General features: G+C 46.6%; 1 protein-coding gene across 1 annotated transcript; it reads left to right on the top strand.

Annotated features, from left to right (window-relative positions):
- Nucleotides 1–243: 243 nt before the first annotated feature.
- On the top strand, nt 244–1,057 carry LOC107548106 (pco080605(66)). Its single transcript, NM_001323025.1, has one exon. It carries the CDS (start codon nt 329–331, stop codon nt 740–742), a length of 414 nt encoding a protein of 137 aa, NP_001309954.1. The 5' UTR covers nt 244–328; the 3' UTR covers nt 743–1,057.
- The last annotated feature ends 23,757 nt before the right edge of the window (nt 1,058–24,814 follow it).

Here is a 24,814-nt window from a genome sequence, read left to right as displayed (position 1 = left end):
TGGTCCCACAAACTATAGACACAGGGTGACATAATAGCAAAGAGACCACACTGAGAGGGATAAAATAGCAATTTTTTCCTTGCGGGACAGTCGGGCCCCGGACACCTTTACCCTTTGAAAAAGTTTGATTTGAGGAGGTCCCGACTCCCGATTATATAAGCAGCTTCCGGCCGTAGCCTCCGCTGCCTTCCCAATCATGAGAACCGCGCTCCCGAGTCCTCTCGCTAAACCCTCTCTGTGAATTTCGTGGGTGGGTCGTTGGCTACCACGACCGCGTCCCATCCAAAGAGAAAGAGGCGCTGCGGAGGAGGATAGTAGCAGCTAGCCAATGGCGAAGGGCGGGCTGGGCAAGCTGCGGTGCATGATAAGGAGGTGGCACTCGTCGAGCCGCATCGCGCGCGCGCCGCCGGCGGCCAGCCACGGCGACGACGACGACGGCGCCGTCGTCGCCGTCTCCAGCGGCGGCGGGGCGTCGTCGTTCCACGGCGCGGACGAGGTGCCCAAGGGCCTGCACCCGGTGTACGTGGGCAAGTCGCGGCGCCGGTACCTGATCGCCGAGGAGCTCGTGGGCCACCCGCTGTTCCGGACCCTCGTGGACCGCAGCGGCGGGGGAGCGGCGGCGGGCACCGTGGTGGTCGGCTGCGAGGTCGTGCTGTTCGAGCACCTGCTGTGGATGCTGGAGAACGCGGACCCGCCGCCGGAGTCCCTCGACGAGCTCGTCGACTACTACGCGTGTTGCTGAAGCGCTGCTCATCATAGCCGCGGTAAACCCGATGATTCTGCGCGTCTCGGTCCCTAGGGGTGTAGAAGGATCGTCGTGGCGGCGGCGGCGTCGGTGCTAATCCAAGAGGCCACTGCAGATTTACTTGGATCCGTCGCTGTTAATTTGATTGTGATTGCTTGTAGTTTACCACCGTCTATGCATTGCATGCAGATGCAGCCCAAGGCCGCCGCTGCTCTTTCGTCTCTCCGTCGTCTCGACTGGATTCCGTTCCATTTCCTCTAATTTCTTCGGTCGGTCGGTCGGTCGTGTAACAGACATTTTTTGCATTATTTTTTTCATTCCATTTTATCGAATTAATAATTACCTCGGTCGTGTGTAATAGACATTCCCATCTGGAATTTCCTTTTGTCTTTAAGATTTTCTGGAGCCTGGACGACGTCGGTGTCCACAAATGTACATTTCAATGCAAAAACTTATATTAATTGGTTGCTTTAATAATAATAAAGAGTCCGTTCCTTTTTTTTTTGGTTCAGTAGTTCTGAGACTGAGAATTCAGAGTTTACGAAGGATGGAATTGGTTGGAACCGAAAGCGAAAAAGGTCCCTCTCGTTCCAACACCGTGGTCTCTGTCTTCCAACGGAGCGGAGAGAAATGGTCGGGGTCGGGAGTCGGAGTCGGAGTCGGAGTCGCTAGCATATCCCCGCGGGCGATCGAACAGCTGTATGGCAAAACAAACTCCATCTGCCGTGACAGGGACGGGTGTTTTCCACGTACGGCAGGCAGGAGCAGAATACGAGGCCGCACGTTTCGGTACCCCTGTCCCTGTGCTGGCATGGGGGGCCAATGCCATCCACCATTCCATTGCCATGGGCTAGCTAGACTAGAGGGCATGCTTCCTTCTCTCGGACCACACAAAAGCATAGCCTGCATTTCACTTTTTTTTTGGCACTGGTGTCGTCCGGCGAATAGATTTTGCACGATGGATCGCATAAAACCCGCTTCAAACGGACCGCTCATCTGCAGCCGTCCCAACAACGCGATCGGTCTCATCAGGAATCAGATGGTCAACCAACTCGAGGTGTCACAAGAGCCCCACAGGCGTCCCCGGCCGGCCAATCAAGGGCGCGTGCGGCTGGCTGCAAGCTCGCTCGCATCGCAGTTGCCACTTGCGCCAGGCAAGCGTCTGGGTGCAAGCTCATCGGGATGCTTATGCTTGCAGGCTACCTTCTCTTCTCTCTCTCTTGGCCGTCGTCGTTCGTCTACGGCTAGCTAACCCCTCTCTCCCTCTCTCTCTTCCCTTGTCGTCGTACTCGTACGCGTGTTGCAATGATTCTAAAAGCACCGATTCATTAACATAAGAAGGGTGCAAATATGGGTGCCCCTCTTTTGACCCTTCTTTTGCAAAGATCACCACCAACCTGCAGTTACGGACTAGTTTAATCTGCCACCCTTTTGTCCGGACAAAGGGGTTCAAGGGTGACAACTGTGCCGTCGATATTAAAGCACGGGTGGCGCCATGATTATGACCCTGCCGCCAGCGAGTTTGTGTTTTTGGTTAGACGTACAAGAAGTGATGGAAGAGTTACGACCAAAGAGTTGATAAACACCGAATTAATTTTTGGTGGCGTCCCGTCTCATACTACCTTAACCTCAAACCGAGCAGTATTACTCAAACCAAACACATAATACTGCTCACTCGAAGGAGGATATATGGCTCTCATTTCTCAATGTCTGAAGACAATGCCTTGGTACAATAGCATATATACTGCTAGTACAGCATATATTTTGACAAGAACATTTTGACAACTGTACGTGCCGTCGTCGATTAAAGCACGGCCGGGTACGTAGTACGCGGTGGCGCCATGATTCTGGCCCCCCCTGCCGCCGGCCGCCGGCGAGTTTTAGTTAACTACTGCTCACTCGAGGGAGGACTCTCTCATTTCTCAATGTCTGAAGAAAATGCCTTGCTACAACAGCATATATACTATCTGGTAGTACAGTATAGGGAGGTGTGCGTGTGTGCTAGTAGACAAGAATATTTTGACGATCGATTTGCCTCAGTTTAGGTGCCGGCTGGCTGGGGCCTAGGCTATCTGATGAGGTTAGTTGGCTGTTGCCGGCTGGTAGCAGGTCGGCTGTCTACGGCCTAACCCAACCTACCAAGTTTTTTTTTTTTTTTTTTTTTTTGCGTATTCGCGGGCCTGCTAAGTAGTGCTGATGCTAGGTGAACGTATATACAGACACAAGCAAATCCGTAACACTCCGCTAGTAGAGAAAGACGGTTGATAAGTCTCTGTGGTCCAACCGCCTCTCTGACTTTTAACAAGTGTTAGAGCAACTTCAAAAGAAGCTCTAAACTAACTTAAAAATCAATGTTACCGGGAGAAATCGTGTTTTCGTCGCTCCATCCAACAGCTTCCTCTTCGTTTCTTCCCCAAAATCTTCGCGACCTGCATCGGTTTCCTCCTCTCCCGCGTATTAACGCGCGATGATTCCTAGACGCCCGCGTTTTTTCCCCCGCGCGTGTGGACTTGGTGGTAGTGGCGGGGTGCGGCACTGGAGCTTCTGGCGGGCGGCGTGCGGCACATGTACGCCAAAAGAAAGGCCCATTCAAGAAGCCCATATGCAGACTGCAATAGCATTTGATGGAGGTGTTTGTTTGTTTTTTTTTTTAAAAAAAATCGATGTATTTTTCATTTTTCAGCATTTCTTTTAAAAACCTGTTGGAGTATACACTTTAAAAAAACACCCTATTTTTTAGCATGTCCCAACAATAATTTTTTGGAGAAATTTTATGGCATACTTTTTTGGCGTTTCTCTTAATTAGACCCTTTTTGGTAGCGTTCTTACATCAACAGCACCCGCCTCTTAGATTTTGTGAAGGACCTGTTGGAGAAGTCTTTGAAAGAGCCTTACTGTTGGGACTTGTTCTCAAATGCTATGAATTAAGAACAAGACAACATGAAAAGAGGTTAAATGATTAATATCCTTCGTCATTCGAAGCATTATTTCCCTTGGGATATAACAATCTTCGGACGAAGGTCATGAAGGACATACCTTCATCATTACGACATGTGATAGTGAAAATGAGAAACACATGAAATACGAAAGATAGCATAAACATTTATATATCATTATTAACTCATTTCTATTTTATTAACATGGAAAAATAGAAATGACATTAAATTACAAATGTACCTTCGGTTTGAAAGAAAGCAAAAGTACAAGCGTGTCGCAAAAGCAAATGTCAAGTCAGCGTGAACAGTACGGAAGTATTGTTCACCTATTTATAGGCACGGGTCGCAGCCCATGTAAAATTACATCCAGACCCTTTGCATTTGATAATAACTCTATAGTAATTTATTGGGGTCTAGATAGCATTTTCCTCTTTAAGTCGGTTTCCTTTTTTCTGCCAACATGCCAAAGCTCCCTTGCACAGCTTCGGCTCTGTTCCATCCTTCGTTCTCCTTGTGTTTCTTCATACAGCGATTTTGACATGTCCGAAGGGTCCATGTCCGAAGGTACCTGTTCATGAATTACACTCCAGAAACATTGTCAAATTACGTTTTTGAGGACCTTCGGAAGCCGAAGGCCCCCAACAGTAGCCCATCGCAATATTAATTTGTTTAGGATAATAAATTCAGATTGCGATATGGACGAAGGCTCTAAGCCGAAGGTCCGAAAAAACACCTTCCTCTTGCTAGAATAGCAACAGTCAATGGCAAGCGGGACCCTCCCACTTGCAATGCCCTGGGTGTATAAATATGTTACGACCGCGAGCTCATTTGGCACGCCTTCTTGCTATTTGCTTTGCCTGCTCAAAAAGCTCTTTGCCCACAAACACTTGACCAGCTTTCTAGATTTTTAGCTTCGGCCCTAAGAGCATATTTTCAGCATTTTTGAAGAGATGTCTCAGGAAAAGAAAGTTGTTGCCGAAATGAAACTGAGCCTCTCTGAGGAGAAGAATCTGGGCTTCATTGAATCGATAGCGAAAACAAATACAGAGAAGATTACTAGAGAAATTTTAGAAGGCTTATCTGAAGATACTGGTGAAAGTGATAGTTATGATGTAGAAAGCGGAGGTGAAGACTCCGAAGATCGACCATGGTGACCAAGCCACTCAGTCTTCGGAAAATCGAGTATTAAACAAAGTCATCTTGATAACATGAGGGGGAGATATTTTCGAGACATGTCTACTGTGAGGGCGGATGACGGAGAAAGGACTGTGCCAACTCCCGAAGATAATGAAGTCGTGATCTTCCGAAGCTTTTTTAAAGCTGGGCTTCGGTTCCCCTTAAACAGATTTGTGGTTGAAGTTCTGAAGATATATCAGGTCTACCTTCATCAACTTACCCCCGAAGCAATAATAAGAATGGGAATCTTCGTATGGGCCGTGAAGAGCCAAGGTTTGGAGCCAAATGCAAAAAGTTTTTGCAATATACATGAGCTAGTATATGAGACGAAACCCTGGGGTAAAGAGCAATATCATAATAATTTTGGCTGTTATAGCTTCGGTGCTCGCTCTGGGTCAAGTTGTCCCGTGCCGACTTTTCGGAAGAGATGGCCCGGGGACTGGATGAAGGAATGGTTCTATGTGAAAAACGATTTGAAGGCACGAGAAGATATTAAAGATATCATCATGCGCCCTATCTGGCAGTGCTTCGGACTCCGGAAACCGAAGGTGAATGTTGACGAGGCAGTCGAAGAATGCCAGAGGGCCTTCGGCGTAGTTTGCTCTTTTATTGGGACAAGGGATTTAGTCCAGGAGCACATAGCCTTCAGAGTATGGCCACTTGTAGAAAAGTGGGAAATGCCAAAAGAAACTATCACCAAGCCTGACGAAGGTGGGCTGATTAGGATGAAGTTCACCTTCAGATACGAGGGTAAATTTGTCGAGCCAGATGATGATTGGCTGAAATGTATTGAAGCCAGAAGCGATGAATTGCTTGGGCCATACTCAAAGGCAGAAGAAACTGCGTTATCTGCGGCCTTCGGAGGCCGAAAGAAGAAAAGATTCAACCGAATTTTTGATGCTATTGGGTTTGTGTACCCTGACTACCGCTACCCTCTACGGGGGCGAAAGAGAAAAGATGCAACTTCCGGGAAAGACGATGCTTCAGCTGCTCCCAGCGAGCCTGTGCCGAAAAGGAAAAGGGTAAAAGTCCTTACTCACCGACCGCGCTTTATTGAACCGGCCATAGTGCCCGAGTTTGTCGGCGAGGCTTCTTCGGCTACTGAAGCCAAAAAACCTATACCTGCGCAGAAAACTGAAGAGCTGACTGCAACACCGAAGGCTGAAAGAATTGAAGAGCCGAAAGCTGAAGGGACAAAAATATCAGAAATTTTAAGCCCTTCGGCAGAAGTTGGAGTGCCACAAACTCAGAAAGGTCCAGCGGTGACCCCCAAAAGAAAAAGGATGGTTAATGTTCTGGATGTACTGGAGACAATAAAGTCTTCAAGTTCTACTCCGAGAAAAATTGCCGAAGCTCAAAAAGCATAGATTGAAACAACAACCTCTGAAACCGAAGCTACAAAGCACCAGGCTGAGATCGAAACTGGACCTTCAGAGTCTGCCAAGGAGAAATCCTTGGAAACCGAAGGAGAAACTACAAAGGAAACTATAAAGCAAATCTTATCTGAAAAAACTCTCTCTTCAACTCCCGAAGCATCTTCCAAATTGCCTGATTATATTTTACGACATGCTTCGGGCAAAATGCTATCTGAAGAGGAAAAGCGAGAAGCTCATCATTATGCCCAGAAATTAAAATATCCAAAAGGGGCGTTGATATTCAATGGCAGCGGAGAAGAATACTTCTTGTATTGTCTCCCAGATAGCAAGGAGATCTCTGCCTGCCGAGAGATGGCAAGAAGCTTCGGATTCCCAACTCTAGAAGACGGGCTCTCAGTTTTGTCAAAAGATGAATTGGCCGACAGCTTAGCGTACAACAGCTTGAAGGTGAGAAAATAAACTTTTTGTGTGCTTAAAAATTCGCGTGCTTATTTTTTAATATCACATTCCTTTTGCAGGGCCTTATTCTTAGCAATGCCCTCAGAGCGCAGAAAAGCGCTGAAGACGAGGGATGTACCATGGCGTTGAATAACCTTCGTTCCGAAGTGATTGAGCTAAGGAACGAAGGTCTTGAGAAAGATAAAATATTAAACTCATTGCTTAATAAAATAAAAGAAGACGAAGCTATTTCCAAGGCCCAAGCTGAAGCCCAGAAGTGCGAAATTGAAAATCTTCAGAAACAGCTGGCTGAAGCGAAATTAAAGTGTGCAACTGTCGAAGCTGACCGAGACGCCAGCGATTATTGGAAAAATCATTGGGAGAAAACAATTGTAGAACTTCGGTCTTCAAAAGAAAGATATTATGAAAAATCCATGAAATGTGTGGAAACAATTAAGACTAGTTTCGCCAGCGTTGACGCATATTCGAATGAAGGCAACTTCGTACTGGAAGATCCCGAAGGTCCAATTGACTGGATCAACGGCGAGGCCGAAGCTTTTGAAGAAATTTTGAGTGGCCATGGGGACATATGCGCCTTCTCGGGTGCTAGGGGGATTGCCGCTATCTTGGAGAGGAGAGGCTGTGAACATGTGAAATCCTTGGCGCAGACCGAGGCTGCCTTATGCATTGAAGGTATAAAAGACCCCTCGGCCGAAGCAAGCTTGGTTGGTGGAAAAATTTTCACCGACATCTGTGAAAATGGCGGTCGGGAGATGGCTCAAGAAATTATAAGGAAAAGTGAAAAAGGTATTCACGATGCTAGAATAGTAGCAGAGGTCGCTGAGAAAAGTGCGGATCTTGAGAGGCGAATAGGTATTAATTAATAGCTTTTGACTTTATGTTCTAATTTTATGACTTTGAACTTATTTACGGTTTGCATCACAACCGCACTATCTCCTCCCCCAGAGCCCGCCGAGCCATTGGCGGACCCCAAAGCAAAGGAGGAGGATGAAATTATAAAAATGGTCGAAGCTATTATGGATAAAGTTGTTGATCAACTATTAAATGAAGCTGCAGAAGTAGTTTTAAAAGAAGATTAGCTGTTATGTAAAGACATTTGAAATGTACTATTTGCTGGACAATGTGTGTAATAGTTTATAATTTTGAATGTAATATATAAGCTATTTATAATTCAACTCTTTACGATGCATGAAACTTTCGTACATACCGTTTTTGAGCCTTCGGCGAAAAAATACCTTCCCTTCTTTTCATGCTTCGTGAAGAATATCCATATTCCGTAAAAATATACAGTTTCCGAAAAAACATTATGCTTTGTGAACAATGGATCTCCTTTTCATATCAAAGTGACGAAGCTGTATTTCTTGAAAATTTATTTTGTGCCTTGGCACTTCTTCAAAACAATCTCCGAAGCTCAATATTGTAGGTCAACATTGTCTACCTTTCCGAAGGTCAACATTGCATCCCCTTCTTGTGCCATTGATGCAATATTGTCGGGGACCATAGTTAGGGGTACCCTCAAGACTCCTAATTCTCAGCTGGTAACCCCCATCAGCATAAAGCTGCTAAGGCCTGATGGGTGCGATTAAGTCAGGGATCAGTCCGTTCGAGCGACTCGATCACGCCTCGCCCGAGCCTAGCCTCGGACAAGGGCAGCCGACCCCGGAGGATTTCCGCCTCGCCCGAGGCCCCCCTCCAACGGCGAACATATTTCCGGCTCGCCCGAGGCCCTGCCTTCGCTAAGAAGCAACCCTGACTAAATCGCCGCACCGACCGACCAAATCGCAGGAGCATTTAATGCAAAGGTGGCCTGACACCTTTATCCTGACGCGCGCCCCCCGGCAGAGCTGAAGTGACCGCCGTCACTTTGCCGCTCCACTGACCGACCTGACAGAAGGACAGCGCCGCCTGCGCCACTCCGACTGCAGTGCCACTTGACAGAGTGAGACTGACAGGCAGTCAGGCCCTGCCGAAGGCACCATAGGAAGCTCCGCTTCGCCCGACCCAAGGCTCGGACTCGGGCTAAGTCCCGGAAGACGGCGAACTCCGCTCCGCCCGACCCAGGGCTCGGACTCGGGCTAAGTCCCGGAAGACGGCGAACTCCGCTCCGCCCGACCCAGGGCTCGGACTCGGGCTCAGCCCCAGAAGACAACGAACCCCGCTTCGCCCGACACCAGGGCTCGGACTCCGCCCTGGCCTCAGCCGACGGCCTCCGCCTCGCCCGACCCAGGGGCTCGGACTCGGCCTCGGCAACGGAAGACAGACTCGACCTCGGCTTCGGAGGAGCCTCCACATCGCCCAACCTAGGGCGCAGGCCAGCCACGTCAACAGGAGGCGTCATCATCACCCTACCCCGAGCTGACTCGGGCCGCAGGGAACAAGACCGGTGTCCCATCTGGCTAGCTCCGCCAGATAGGCAATGATGGCGCCGCGCATACTCTGTGACGACGGCGGCTCTCAGCCCCCTTACGGAAGCAAGAGGACGTCAGCAAGGACCCAACCGCTCCGACAGCTGTCCCTCCGCCAGGCTCCATCGCTCCTCCGACGGCCACGACATCACACCAGCTGGGTGCCAAAATCTCTCCGGCTGCCACGACGGCATGTACTTAGGGCGCTAGCTCTCCTCCGCTAGACACGTAGCACTCTGCTACACCCCCAGTGTACACCTGGATCCTCTCCTTACGCCTATAAAAGGAAGGTCCAGAGCCCTCTTAGAGAGGGTTGGCCGCGCGGGGACGAGGGCGAGACAGGCGCTCGCTTGGAGCCGCTCGCTCCCTCTCCCGCGTGGACGCTTGTAACCCCCTACTGCAAGCGCACCCGACCTGGGCGCGGGACGAACACGAAGGCCGCGGGATTCCCACCTCTCTCACGCCGGTCTCCGACCGCCTCGCTCTCCCCCCTTCGCGCTCGCCCTCGCGCTCGACCCATCTGGGCTGGGGCACGCGGCGACACTCACTCGTCGGCCCAGGGACCCCCCGGTCTCGAAACGCCGACAAATATGATGTATGATGCTATGCTATGCACATGATGTAATGATGTAATGACATGCAAAATGATATTTGCGCCGAAGGCCCACACACATTCCCCAGTGGAGCACACAATCTTTTTGCCGTTTATTTTTTGGTGTATCAGCGTTGACTTTTCGCTGTAAGCCTCCCTTAGGAGCTTCTTCGCCTTTTATTTCGGCGGTATCAGCGTTTATTTTTCGCTGTAAGCCTCCCTTAGGAGCTTCTTCGCCTTTTATTTCGGCGGTATCAGCGTTTATTTTTCGTTGTAAGCCTCCCTTAGAAGCTTCTTCGCCTTTTATTTCAGCGGTATCAGCGTTTATTTTTCGCTGTAAGCCTCCCTTAGGAGCTTCTTCGCCTTTTATTTCGGCGGTATCAGCGTTTATTTTTCGCTGTAAGCTCTGCATTCCCTTTGGAACGACTTTTGAGCAGAAAACTTACGCTGCGTCCCCTTAAGAACGACTTTTGTTGCTTCGACAAAAACTTGCAGTGCATTCCTTCGTCAAGACCTTTAGAGCTTCGTCGATGTTTGAAGAAGGTATATTCATTATGATAATGATGAAGCAATTACAAGAAATTGAAAACAACAAAAGAACTAAGTTTTCAATGATTGCTCTTTATTGATAAGGTAAATGGTAACAAATGTAAAAGCTGTTTCCGAGGTAGGATATATCTTAGTAGATGTGCTTCGATTCTGGCACAGTACTGTTGACTGTGCGAGCTTCAGACTGCTCCCTAAAGTCTCGCTGCTGGTGATTGTGCTGGCTCCCTTCTGGCTGCTGGCCTTGGGGATAAGTGGGTTGCATTGGTGGCGGAGGTGGGGGCTGTTGCCAAGATGCCTGAGGTTGGCTTGCCGAAGCAACAGAAACTGTAGGATGGTTACCCACATACTCTGGAATGTATGGTGAGTGGTACGAAGCAGTATGCATAACCTGCTTCGGCTGGCTCTGTTGGGCTGTAGCTTCTGCTATCTCTTTCTGTTTTTGAATGGTAACATGGCACATCCTGGTAGTATGGCCATTGTCCTCACCGCAGAATAGGCAGTAAATTTTTCTTGGTTGATCCCCAAACCTTCCTCCGAAGCCCCTGACGCCTCTGCCCCTTGGAGCTGGGGGTCGAGGATAGTTCTGTTGCTGCCCCGAAGCCTGGGAGGAATACTGCGGTATTTGTTGCTGACTTCCCCTATCGTTATTCTGAGTAGAATGGATAGATCTGACGTGCCTAGGGTGGATTCTCCCTCCGAAGCCCCTGGTCATTTCAGAGAACCTGTAAGCTTCATCCCTTCTTTGCTGAAAGTCATTATCTGCTCGGATATATTCATCCATCTTCTGAAGCAGTTTCTCCAAGGTCTGAGGGGGTTTCCTGGCGAAGTATTGGGCTGTAGGTCTTGGCCGAAGCCCCTTAATCATGGCCTCAATAACAATTTCATTAGGCACCGTTGGCGCATGTGCCCTCAGTCGTAAGAACCTTCGGACATATGCCTGAAGGTATTCTTCATGATCCTGAGTGCACTGGAACAAAGCTTGAGCAGTGACCGACTTCGTCTGAAACCCTTGAAAGCTGGTGATGAGCATGTCCTTCAGCTTTTTCCACGATGTGATTGTTCCTAGCCGAAGAGAAGAGTACTAGGTCTGTGCAACATTTTTGACTGCCATGACGAAGGATTTCGCCATGACTGCAGTATTGCCACCATATGAAGATATGGTTGCTTCGTAGCTCATCAGAAATTGCTTTGGATCTGAGTGTCCGTCATACATTGGGAGCTGAGGTGGTTTATAAGACGGGGGCCAAGGTGTACCTTCAGTTCTGCTGACAGAGGAGAAGCATCATCAAAAGCAAAATTTCCATGATGGAAATCCTCATACCAGTCATCTTCGTTGACGAAGCCCTCTTGGTGAAGCTCTCTGTACTAGGGCCTCCGATTCTGCTCATCTTGCGTAAGATGACGAACTTCTTCAGAGGCTTCGTCTATCTGCCTTTGTAGGTCAGCTAGCCGGGCCATCTTTTCTTTCTTCCTTTGCACTTGTTGATGCAGCATCTCCATGTTCCTGATTTCATGGTCCAAATCATCCTCCTGAGGCGTTGGACTGGTGGACTTCCTCTTCTGGCTTCGGGCTTTCCGAAGAGAAAGGGTCTCCTGGTTCGGGTCCAGCGGCTGCAGAGCAGCAGCCCCTGTTGCTGAAGCTTTCTTTGGCAGCATGACGAAGGTCGATGCTTGCCGAAGGTGGTCAAAAAGGGTTCACCGGAGGTGGGCGCCAATGTTGGGGACTTATTCTCAAATGCTATGAATTAAGAACAAGACAACACGAAAAGAGGTTAAATGATTAATATCCTTAGTCCTTCGAAGCATTATTTCCCTTGGGATATAACAATCTTCGGACGAAGGTCATGAAGGACATACCTTCATCATTACGACATGTGATAGTGAAAATGAGAAACACATGAAATACGAAAGATAGCATAAACATTTATATATCATTATTAACTCATTTCTATTTTATTAACATGGAAAAATAGAAATGACATTAAATTACAAATGTACCTTCGGCTTGAAAGAAAGCAAAAGTACAAGCGTGACGCAAAAGCAAATGCCAAGTCAGCGTGAACAGTACGGGAGTACTGTTAACCTATTTATAGGCACGGGTCGCAACCCCTGTAAAATTACATCCAGGCCCTTTGCATTTGATAATAACTCTATAGTAATTTATTGGGGTCTAGATAGCCTTTTCCTCTTTAAGTCGGTTTCCTTTTTTCTGCCAACATGCCGAAGCTCCCTTGCGCACAGCTTCGGCTCTGTTCCATCCTTCGTTCTCCTTGTGTTTCTTCATACAACGATTTTGACATGTCCGAAGGGTCCATGTCCGAAGGTACCTGTTCATGTATTACACTCCAGAAACATTGTCAAATTACGTTTTTAGGGACCTTCGGAAGCCAAAGGCCCCCAACACCTACCAAAAGGAGATTTAGAGCATCTCCAACAGTACCTTAAATCAGTGTCCTATCTTAAAATATAGAGCTCAATACATTAAAAAGCAGCTCCAACAGTGTTCTATTTTACAAACTTTTGTCAAAAAAATATAGGACACATCATAAAGTGACCCAAATACACTACACCCACTACCCTTTCCTTGTTTTCTACATCATTATCATCAATTTTTCTTTCCTAATAATATAATTTACTTTCTAAAATACATAACTTAGGACTTAACTTTTGTAGCGTAATTTGTTTTTAGTGCCCTAAAAACTTTAAATAATATAGTATTTTCATTTTTAGGGCACTATTTTTAAGTCACGTTGTTGAAGATGCTCTTAGGGTTTGTTTGGTTGGAGAGTCAACTAGAATGGAGCGGCTCCATTCCAGTTTTTAAGAATGGATCCGTTCTATTCTGCGTTTGGCAAGCAGAACAAAGCAGAACTATTTTTTGTTTGGTTGAAGAATAGAATAGAGCGGAGCCGCTCCATTCTTTGTTTGGTTAGAGAGCCATATGAGTTTAGAGAGGATAGGAGAGGGAGGAGAGCGCTTGCGTCTAGGAGAGCACTTGCATCCGATCATTTTGGTGAACGGGAGCATCCTAAATATTTATGATAAATTTTCATATGTAGACTCTAGGAGCCGTTCCGCTCCTATTTTGTTGAAAACCAAACATCTAGAAAATAGAAATGGAGCTGCTCCATTGTACTCCACTCCTCAATCAAACACACCCTTAGACAGGGGCGAAGCTAGGAAGGGAGTAGTGGATGCATATGCACCTCCGAAAATTCGTAAAACTAGTGATTTGGGTCAATTTTTCACTATATATGCACCATCCACAAGTTATTACTATGCACCCTCAAAAGATGTGCACTCTCCTCTGATTCACTCTAGCTTCGCCACTGCCCTTAGAGCGGCTGGAAATTGGAGACATTTTTATAAAACAGTTTTAAAAAGCGTTGTTCTTAAATTATAAATTAGTCTATAAAATATACAGTCGGTTGCCCGTGCGTTGCGATGGCTCACAACAATACCCACGTAAACTATCCAACAAAAAAATCTCAAGGTTTTTTATTGATTGTCTCCGCTCTCCGTATAATATTTTTTATTTGACTAACCGAGTCGATATCGTGGTAAGGGAAAGGCCATGTAGACATGCGATGTCGAGCCATCGAACGGATACCATAGGCTGCAAATCAGGGACCCCCATCCCTTGCCTCTCCCACTTTCAAGGTTTCGTAGAGCAGGAAGGAAAGGAAAGAGACAGTCATGCATGTTCGTTGCCGTAGAAGGACACGACGAAGACCTGGTCATCTGGAGGCGACATAGATAGTATACCGCTAGATACATACAGGGAGAGAGCACACAAGTGGAGAAAGAAGCCCAACTGTCCAAACCGAGAGGTACCCACACCAGGCGTAAGTCGGAGAAGGGCGAGAGAATGCGAGTGCCTTCCCAGCCCTAGACCCACCGAGGCGACGCAACACCACCACCAACTCTGTAGCATATGTCGATTTTTGCCGCGCTACGGGCCTTGGTTGTCCAATATCTCAGATTTGGACTCCTTATCGCCAAGATAACCTAAGCGCGACAGGCGCCACCGTGTCCTCCTTGGCAGCATGCACAAAGAAAATCCTGGAACAAGACCGACTCGCCTGTACCCACGTCGACGAGCGTCGGTCGGCTCGCGGCTGCGACCATGGGCGGGGGCAGCAGGTTGGAGAGGAAGAAAAGGGTGAAGGCCGGAAAGACGAACGAGACGTCCGATGACGGCGAAAACGATGGTGCGTGCATGCCATGAAACATTCTCGTGGACATGCAATAACCACTGCGCGGGTCGGTATCGGGGCTGGTGTCGGACGAATACGGGGAGGAGGCGTCTGCTCCCATGCCCTCTGCCGAGAATGGGTGGAGCGGAGGAGGAGGCATGAGGGGAGAGAGAAAAGAAACAGGATGGTGAGCGAGATGGCGGCAACTGAGGCGGGGACCATTATTATGTGCGGAGGGAGGTATAGATAGCCAAATGGGCTGTGTATGGCAGGCCGGCCAGGGCACAACCCATTTAATAGTGTCTGGGCCAGCCCTGCACGAGCGTCGTGTTGTGCTTGGGTCGTAGCCTGGGCCCGTAGTGCTGACCCGGCCCGACTTGATTATATATTTTTATTTTATAAAAAATCGTATATATATGTACAATTTATATTTTATATTAAAAACACTTGATCATGATGTTCTACTGGTTATATGACTTTATCTAGTGTCTTCTGCCCTTCTTCCACCAGGGTGTTGGTTCAAACCCTGCCTTCTGCACCAGTTTTTTAACATTTTACATTAACCTCACCTTCTGCACCACTTTTTTAACATTTTATGCTAATTTAACAAAATGGTCTTAGACGTTGAAACTAGTGCTTTAATATAGTAAAAAACTCTAATTAGGAGAGACTGACACTTACAAGTCACGGGTTCTAATTTCTAAACCATTATAATCTGGCCTAACTGCTCGCTCACGTCAAACTAGCTAGTGGCCCACTAGCGTCCAACTTCACTCCCGCCAGGCCTAGTCGCGGGCTCGCGGCCCACTCCAGCCACACTCTGTACGCCGGCGCAATACATATATTCGAGCAAGCCCTTGTCCTTTAGGACATGTACCACTCTAAAACCGTGGACCCATTTTTCAAGTATAAAAAACAGCTAATACACTTCGTGATACAACTTTGAGTTTTTGAATCATAAATACAATTAAAAATATATGAAGAATTATGTGGAGACGGACTCTTCACGAAAAGCCCTTCTCTTGTATTTTTTTAATAGAACAGAGTGGTACGGATAAGATGGACGATAACTAGAGAAAGATCTGACTCAATGGTGCTATTCGGTTCAGACGCACCAGGTTCAGGAGTCTATAAAAGGAGGCCCAGCGCGCTAGGGTTTCATTTTTAGCGGTGCCGGCAGTGACGTCCCCACCACAATGGACGAGCGACGGTGCCTCCACCCCGCTGATGCGTGCACGACGGTGGTTCCTTGAGGGAGCGCGGCGGCAACGACCTCTCCTAGGCATGAGCGGCAACGACGACTTCTCCTGGGTGCGAGCGACGATGATGGATCCTATTGGCACGTGCGACGGGGGTGGCTCCCCCACTACAACAAAACAACCCTGTAGCTACGCATGTCTAGCAACACATAGTTTTATATGTTGCAAGGAAGCATATAACAACAGTTATTATGTGTTGCTTACGAGCACAAAGCAACACATATTATGTGCTGCAAGTGTTATGTGTTGCTAACGAGCATAGAGCAACACTTATTATGTGTTGCAAATATCACCGATGTAGTTATTGTACGTTGCAATTAAACCGTTAAGTGATTAGATATGTAGCCATAGCCATGATTTATATATGTTGCAAGGTAATCCATACAGTATTGTAAGTATAAGTATTGTAGAAAATTACTATTGTAATTATGCGTACTGTACAAATTTACGCAATTGTTTTATGTACACTGTACAAATTTACAGAAAACTGGTATTGCAAAAAAGATAGTGGTGCTAACCCTAGTATTTGATCCTGCGACCTAACCTTTGGGCATACCATAATCCATGCTTTAGTAGCCAATTGAGCTAATAACGAATTGTGATAGAAAAGTGTTTATATTTTACTTATTCAATCTTCTGAACGCGGTGGAGCCCGAGCTGAGGAATGGAACCCTCATTTTTCCTTATTATTAAACCTTCTCTGGCCATCGCGGGATTCCCAAATTGGAGGGCGGCCACCGCGTCGGCGACCAAGTTGGACGGCGGCCACCGTGTCGGCGAAGACGAGGAAGAGGTAATTCCTCCTTCGTATCCCCCATTCAACCTAGAGTTCCAGGTTTTCTGTTGACTGTTCCTGCATTGCGACTTGGCCTTCCTGGAGTACACGCTGTGCTGCGCCGCGAGCTACGCGCTAGCCTTTCCCCCTCCCTTCTATCCAAGCCGGCACCTAGAAGAGGATGCCGTTGTGGCTGCCATGGATCTGTTCCATGCACGTATTGTTCTATCTCATGGGTGATGCCTGACTATATGTTTGTATTCCTAAGTGGAGGATGGGAGCCTGATAGATTCAGCTAGTGCCTAGTTTTTGCTGCAAAGGCATGAACATTAGAGTAGCTTCTCGCAGACTTTGTAGCCCGCAATAGTTTAAGTTATTTGATTTGTACATAGTAGCTTCTCGCGGACTTTATAGTAGAATTAACATCAGTATTTGTTATAGTTTCATAATGGATTTGGAGGTGGTAAAGCTTCTTTTGCAATGTTCTAAAGGCTCGGCTCAATATGTAGCCGGTGTAAAAGGCTTCTTAGAATTTGCATTCAAAGATAAGCATGAAGGAAGCAAGATTTATTGCCCTTGTCAGTCATGCGTGCACACTACTGTGCAGCCAAGTGATGTTATGTTTGAGCATTTGGTGTGCAATGGGATACTTGAGAATTATGACCAATGGGATTTTCAAGGAGATACTTCTGGGCATGGAAATAATAATATGGGTCAAAATAGTTGTAGTAACGAAAGACAAGTTAATATGACGCAAATGATTCATGATACAATACAACACATGTATGATGACACACCTATGGTTGATGGTAATGCTCCTACGAAAGGGTCATGTTTGGATGCAGCAAAGTTTTATAAGATGATTGAGGAATCAAATCAGCTGCTATGGACAGGATGTGAGTTGACAATTCTAACTTTATTGGTGCTTCTATTTAATATAAAATCAATGAACAAATGGACGGATAAATCTTTTGGTGATCTTCTTGACATTCTTCGTATGGCTATTCCAAATGGACAACAACTCCCCAAGAATTTTTATGAAGCCAAAAAAATTATTTCAAAATTTGGATTAGGGTATGAGGATATTCATGCTTGTCCAAATAATTGCCAACTATATTGGAAGGGAAAAAAGATGATGATTTCTGCTCTACCTGTAAGGCCTCACAGTGGAAGCGTATGCAACCTGAGTCGGTTTTAATAAAGAAACAAAGAAGGAAAGCTAGTCCTTGCAAAGTTTTGCGATACTTTCCTATTAAAGATAGGCTAAAAAGATTGTTTATGTGCAAGGATATAGCACCTCTCATAAGGTGGCATGATGAAGAGCGCATAAAGGATGGTGAATTACGTCATCCAGCAGATGCACCCGTATGGACCAGGTTCGATGAAAAGTTCCCATTTTTTGCATCAAACTCTTGTAATATTCATTTTGGGTTGGCTACAGATGGGTTTAATCCATTTGGGATGTTGAGCAGTACTCATAGTTGTTGGCCAGTAGTTTTAACAGTATATAACCTACCTCCGTGGTTATGCATGAAAGATCATAATCTTATGCTGTCCTTATTGATTCCTGGTCCTAAAAGTCCTGGAGACAAAATTCATGTGTTCTTCGAACCACTATTGGAGGACCTAAAAGATATATTTCAGAATGACATGTCCACATATGACGCATCGAGAGATGAACTATTTGATTTGCGAGGGGCTGTTTTAATGACGACAAGTGACTTGCCAGGTTTAGAAATGCTCTCATCACATATGGTTCATGGCGAATTTGCTTGCCCGCCATGTGGTGACAATGCATGGACCAAACGTCTAAAGCACGGTCATAAGTCATCTTTTATGGGACACCGTCAATGGCTTGATGAAGACCATCCTTATCGTTTTGATGCAGATTCATTTGATGGAACAACAGAGCTAAGATCAGCTCCTATGACCTATTATGATCGTTCGATTTTGCCTAACATAAATTCACTAGGGGATTTTAAGAATTCTAAAACTTACAAGTCTGTAAGGGCCTGTTCACATTGCCATATTGGGATCATAATATTCTTAGATACAATCTTGATGTGATGCATATTGAGAAGTGAAAGGGAAATAGGCTTACACCTTTTCCTAATTGATATTGGTGGTTGAATTGCCCAACACAAATAATTGGACTAACTAGTTTGCTCTAGATTATGAGTTCTACAGGTGCCAAAGGTTCACATCAAACCAATAAAAGACCAAGAAAGGGTTCAAATAAAAATAGCAAAAGACAACCGAAGTGTGCCCTGGTCTGGCGCATCGGACAGTGTCCGGTGCACCAGGGTACCCGACTCCGAACTTGTCACCTTCGGGAATTCTGGGAGCCGCTCCGCTATAATTCACCGGCTGTCCCGTGTAGCACCGGACTGTCCGGTGCGCCAGCAGAGTAACGACTACACAGCGCCAACGGTCGACTGCAACGGTACAGTAAAAGTGAACAGTGCGCGCCTGCGCGCGCAGAAGTCAGAGCAGCGCCAGAAGGCGCACCGGACAGTGAATAGTGACTGTCCGGTGCACCACCGGACTGTCCGGTGGCCCAGAAGTCAGAAGCTCCAACGGTCGAACCCTAACGGTCGGGTGACGTGGCTGGCGCACCGGACAATGTCCGGTGGCGCACCGGACTGTCCGGTGCGCCATGCGACAGCAGCCTTCACCAACGGCTATTTTGGTGGTTGGGGTTATAAATACCCCCAACCACCCACCATTCATTGCATCCAAGTTTTCAGCCTTCACACCTCATACAAGAGCTATAGACTTCATTCAAGACACATACAAAGAGATCAAATCCTCTTCCAAGTCCAAAGATTATTCCAATCAAATAGTGACTAGTGAGAGAGATACTTGTGTTCATTTGAGCTCTTGCACTTGGATTGCTTTTCTTCTTCCCCTTTTCTTGTGTTCAACTCACTTGTAATCAAAACAAGAGACACCAAGTTGTGGTGGTCCTTGTAGTGGACTTAGTGTCCCATTTGATTGAAGAGAAAGGCTCACTCGGTCTAGGTGACCATTTGAGAGAGGGAAAGGGTTGAAAGAGACCCGGTCTTTGTGACCACCTCAACGGGGAGTAGGTTTGCAAGAACCGAACCTCGGTAAAACAAATCATCGTGTCATCCGCCTTATTTGCTTGTGATTTGCTTTTGCCCTCTCTTTCGAACTCACATTTAATTCTAACGCTAACCCGGCTTGTAGTGTGTGCTTAAGTTTATAAATTTCAGATTTGCCTATTCACCCCCCTCTAGGCGACTTTCAATTGGTATCAGAGCCAGGTTCTTCATTAGAGCCTAACCGCTCGAAGTGATGTCGGGAGATCACGCCAAGAAGGAGATGGTGACCGGCGAGAAGCCCGCCACAAGCCATGGGAAGGCTCCATCCGGGGAGTCCGGCAACAAGGTGAAGGGATCCCCTTCGCACGACAAGTCGCGTCGAAGCGACGAGAAGAAAAAGAAGATGAAGAAAGTTGTCTACTACAAGACTGACTCTTCATCGCCATCCACCTCCGGCTCCGACACACCGTCCGTCACTTCTAAGCGCCATGAGCGCAAGAAGTTCAGTAAGATCCCCCTACGCTATCCTTGCATTCCTAAACATACTCCTTTACTTTCGGTCCCATTAGGTAAACCACCCATGTTTGAGGGTGAAGATTATTCTGTGGAGTGCTAGAATGAGAGGTCATCTAACCTCACTCCACAAAAGCATATGGGAAGTTGTTGAGTATGGAGTGCAGGTACCACAGGTGGGGGATAAGGACTACGACTCGGATGAGGCCGACCAAATACTGAGAGCACCTAGAGGGGGGGTGAATAGGTGATCCTGTAAAACTTAAAACTTAAGCCACAAAACTTGGTTAAGTGTTAGCACAATAATCACCAAGTGGCTAGAGAGGAGTCTCAAAACACAACAACCACAAGGATATCAATCACAGAGATGGCATAGTGGTTTATCCCGTGGTTCGGCCAAGACCAACGCTTGCCTACTCCACGTTGTGGCGTCCCAACGGACGAGAGTTGCACTCAACTCCTCTCAAGTGATCCAATGATCAACTTGAATACCACAGTGTTTTGCTTTTCTTTTCTTATCCCGTTCGCGAGGAATCTCCACAACTTGGAGCCTCTCTCCCTTACACTTTTGATGTTCACAAAGAATCACGGAGTAAGGGAGAGATGAGCAACTCACACAAGACACAAAGATCACAGCAAATACGCACACACAAGACCCAGACCTGAGCTCAAAAAGACTAGCACACTAGAACGGGGCTCAAATCACTAGAATGTCGAACAAGTGCGCAAGAGTGGAGTGTGAGTGATCAAGAATGCTCAAAGGATGCTTGGTGTCATCCTCCATGCGCCTAGGGGTCCCTTTTATAGCCCCAAGGCAGCTAGGAGCCGTTGAGAGCAATTCAGGAAGGCAAATCTTGCCTTCTGTCGCCTGGCGCACCGGACAGTCCGGTGCACACCGGACAGTGTCCGGTGCCCGATTTCTTTCCTTAATTGGCGCAGCCGACCGTTGGCAGCCAGAGAGCCGTTGGCGCACCGGACATGTCCGGTGCACACCGGACAGTCCGGTGCCCCCTTCTAGCCGTTGGCTCGGCCACGTGTCCCGCGCAGATCGCGCGGCCGACCGTTGGCCCGGCCGACCGTTGGCTCACCGGACAGTCCGGTGCACACCGGACAGTCCGGTGAATTATAGTCGTACGTCGCCGGTTAATTCCCGAGAGCGGCCACTTCGCTCGAACCAGCCTGGCGCACCGGACACTGTCCGGTGCACCACCGGACAGTCCGGTGCTCCCAGACTGGGCAGATTCTTGGCTGCTCGAGCCAAGACATTTCCAATTGGATTTTTCCTGTTTCCAGCACTTAGACACAATACATTAGTCCATAAAACAATGTACTAAGTCTGAGAAACATACCTTTATCCTTGGTTTGTACTTTGTCCACCATTTTACATTTAAGCACTTGTGTTAGTCACTAAATCACCAAAATACTTAGAAATGGCCCAAGGGCACATTTCCCTTTCAATCTCCCCCTTTTTGGTGATTTATGCCAACACAATATAAAGCAAGTAGAACAAATACAAAACCAATTCAAATAAGAACTCAAATTGTTTGATTCAATTTTGACATATATGGATCACCCTTTGCCACCACTTGGTTTGTTTTTGCAAATCAAACTCAAATCTCCATCTCTAAGTCAAACACACATGTTAAGACATAAAGAGAGTGATTCCAAGAGAAATTGATTCAAGATTTCAAAAACTCCCCTTTTTCCCATAATCAACATTTCTCCCCACAAGAAGCCAACTTTTGACAAGAGAGTCAATAAAAGAGTTTTGACAAACCAAAAGCTCTATTCTACTATTTTCAAAATCTCTCAAGTGGTAGCTGATCCATTTATCGCTTTGGCCTTTATTTTCTCCCCCTTTGGCATCAAGCACCAAAAACGGGATTAATCTTGGCCCTAGAACCCCATTGCCTCACCAAAATCTTCAATAAGAAAACAAAGGCAATAAGAGTACATGAGATGAACTTGGAATAAGTTACCCTCTCATCGGAGTGCAGTGAAAGTCTTTCATGGTCCAAGTCCACCTTTTCCCTTTCAAACCTCCTTTGAGACTAAAACAAGCAAACTCAAGCACATGGTTAGTCTCAAAGGGTCAAGTTGTAACACATCTCCCCCTAAACATGTGCATCACTTTGCAACGGACTTGTGAGGTCCAGGAAGTGTTTGTACAACTTGAGCACCATTATTAAGCAACAAAATGCATAAGAAACATGATCAAAGGCATAAACACATGTATGCTCTAAATCAATCCAGGTTCCGCGAATCTAAGACATTTAGCTCACTACGCAACCTGCAAAAGGTCTTCTCATCTAGAGGCTTGGTAAAGATATCGGCTAGCTGGTTCTCGGTGCTAACATGAAACACTTCGATATCTCCCTTTTGCTGGTGGTCTCTCAAAAAGTGATGCCGGATGTCTATGTGCTTTGTGCGGCTGTGCTCAACAGGATTTTCCGCCATGCGGATAGCACTCTCATTATCACATAGGAGTGGGACTTTGCTCAGATTGTAGCCAAAGTCCCTGAGGGTTTGCCTCATCCAAAGTAGTTGCGCGCAACACTGTCCTGCGGCAACATACTCGGCCTCAGCGGTGGATAGGGCAACGGATGTTTGTTTCTTAGAATTCCATGACACCAGGGACCTTCCTAAGAATTGGCACGTCCCCGATGTACTCTTCCTATCGACCTTACATCCAGCATAGTCGGAATCTGAATATCCAATCAGATCAAAGGTAGACCCCTTTGGATACCAGAGCCCGAAGCAAGGCGTATGTCACACCCGGTTTTGAAGGTAAACCGAATGCGAACCATGTACGTGCCAGGATCAGTAATTCACGTACACAGCGATTACATAAATGACTCATCATAGCACAATGCTTCGAATTACAATAAAGAGTAAGTAATAATATTACAGACTAGAGCCATTTACATAATATAAATCAAAGTACACAGAATCGAAACGTAGCCAACGTAAACAACCCACCACAGGCAGCTGACTGGGGGAGGTCGCTAGCCTAATCCTCGAACTCATCGAAGTCCTAGAACTCCTGGAGATCCGCCTCGACGACTTCTTCTTTACCTGAGCATAGATTACACCAAAGGCAACCTGGTGTTTTGTGGTAAAGCAAGGATGAGTACACATCAACGTACTCAGCAAATGTCCCGTTTGGCTGAGGTGGACTAGCTTTATGTGGGGTTAGGCTCAAGCAGTTGCTTTTAGTTGGTCAAGTATTTATCATTAGTAGAAGCCAGATTTTAGCATTAACCAACCCGTAAACCATTTCCTCATCGAGGAACATCATCATCATAGTCGAACCAAAACCATATCATAACCATTGTATCTCGAACCATCTGTATCTCTAATCAAAGAGGATCCCAAGGCTGCTCTTAACCGTGAGCACGGCTGATATACCAGTTTCACTACCCTCTGCAGAGGTCGCACACTTTACCCATGAGTCATGATTCCCTTTCTACCCGGGGAGAGCTAATCCCCATTGACCACTACCTAGGTGGTCCGGCAGGGCCTCACTACGTAGCTTTTACAAAGATTCCCTAGAGATCGTAGCTGCCCGTTAGGTTTCTCCAGTTTGATAAACACAGTACCCCTCCCTGCAGGAGAGTGACTAACAAAGAGCAAAACGAAAGAACCTCGGCACTCAGCCTCGGCAGAGCAAGCACTGTGCCTGGACCCCATTGACGGCACGACGGCTAAGCAGCTACACCCCTAGTTCATCTAATTAATCAGCTAAGGGCATCCCATTTCACCCTCATGGTTGCACTGTTATCCCGGGTGGTCTCTCAACGAACAGGTCCTTACGGAGAGGTACTCAGGAAACAGCCTGAGCCCCCTAGAGTATCACAAGATCATCAACATCAACAGGATAACAGTATCATAAATAGCCACATCATGTTCATTGATTATGTTAAAGCAATAGCAAAGTGCTAACCATAATAGCCCATAAGGTCATCAAGGATAAAGTAAGATGTAAAGCTAGTCAATCCTTAGGTTTCAAGTAAGTAGTGCGGGGTAGTAAGTTATAAATGAATAGGACATAATGGGACAGAGGACACTTGCCTTCACCAAACTGCTGATCAGAGACTTCCTCTGCAACTACCTCGGGAAACACAGACTGCTCGTTGTCTACGCAAAGCAATCATTCACACTATGCACTTGGGAAAATAACAAACAAAAACAATATACCAAACATATGCAGCAGAGAGGGGTCACAAGTTCATAACAGAAAAGGGATAGGCACTCTAAAGTTCCCTAGGTCTGGGGGTAGAGGACTACACAAAGTGATTCACTATCCACTAATCAGGTCTAAGTTAGTGGTGGGATTAAATAATTATCTGGTTTAAGTTCCTAAACTTAAGTGTTTAAGTCCATAAACTTAAGTAATCCAACTTTTATTAAAGTCTACTCATTTCCAATTATCTTAAAAAAAGTTTCAATAGTCTTAATCCTATCCTAGTGATTAGCTATTAATTAATACATGGAAACAGCAGGGAAACATTGCATAAACAGATAGATAATAATATTATGAACATTTTGCAATTTGAAGCACCTAATTTGGAGTTCATATGACAAAGTTATGAATTTTACAAGTTTAGGGGTTAAAATTATACCCTAAGGACTTATTTTTAATTAAATAAAAGGGCCAGGGACTTAACTGCGAGAAACCAGGGACGGCGGGCGCAATTTCCAGAAAACAGGGGGGCTCTTTAAGAAAATGCGCGGGCGAAGGGGTATCGGGCGCCTACAGCCGTTGGAT

Source organism: Zea mays, chromosome 1 (assembly GCF_902167145.1).
Source record: "Zea mays cultivar B73 chromosome 1, Zm-B73-REFERENCE-NAM-5.0, whole genome shotgun sequence".
NCBI lineage: Eukaryota > Viridiplantae > Streptophyta > Magnoliopsida > Poales > Poaceae > Zea > Zea mays.
This window is presented reverse-complemented; position numbering and strand designations above follow the sequence as displayed.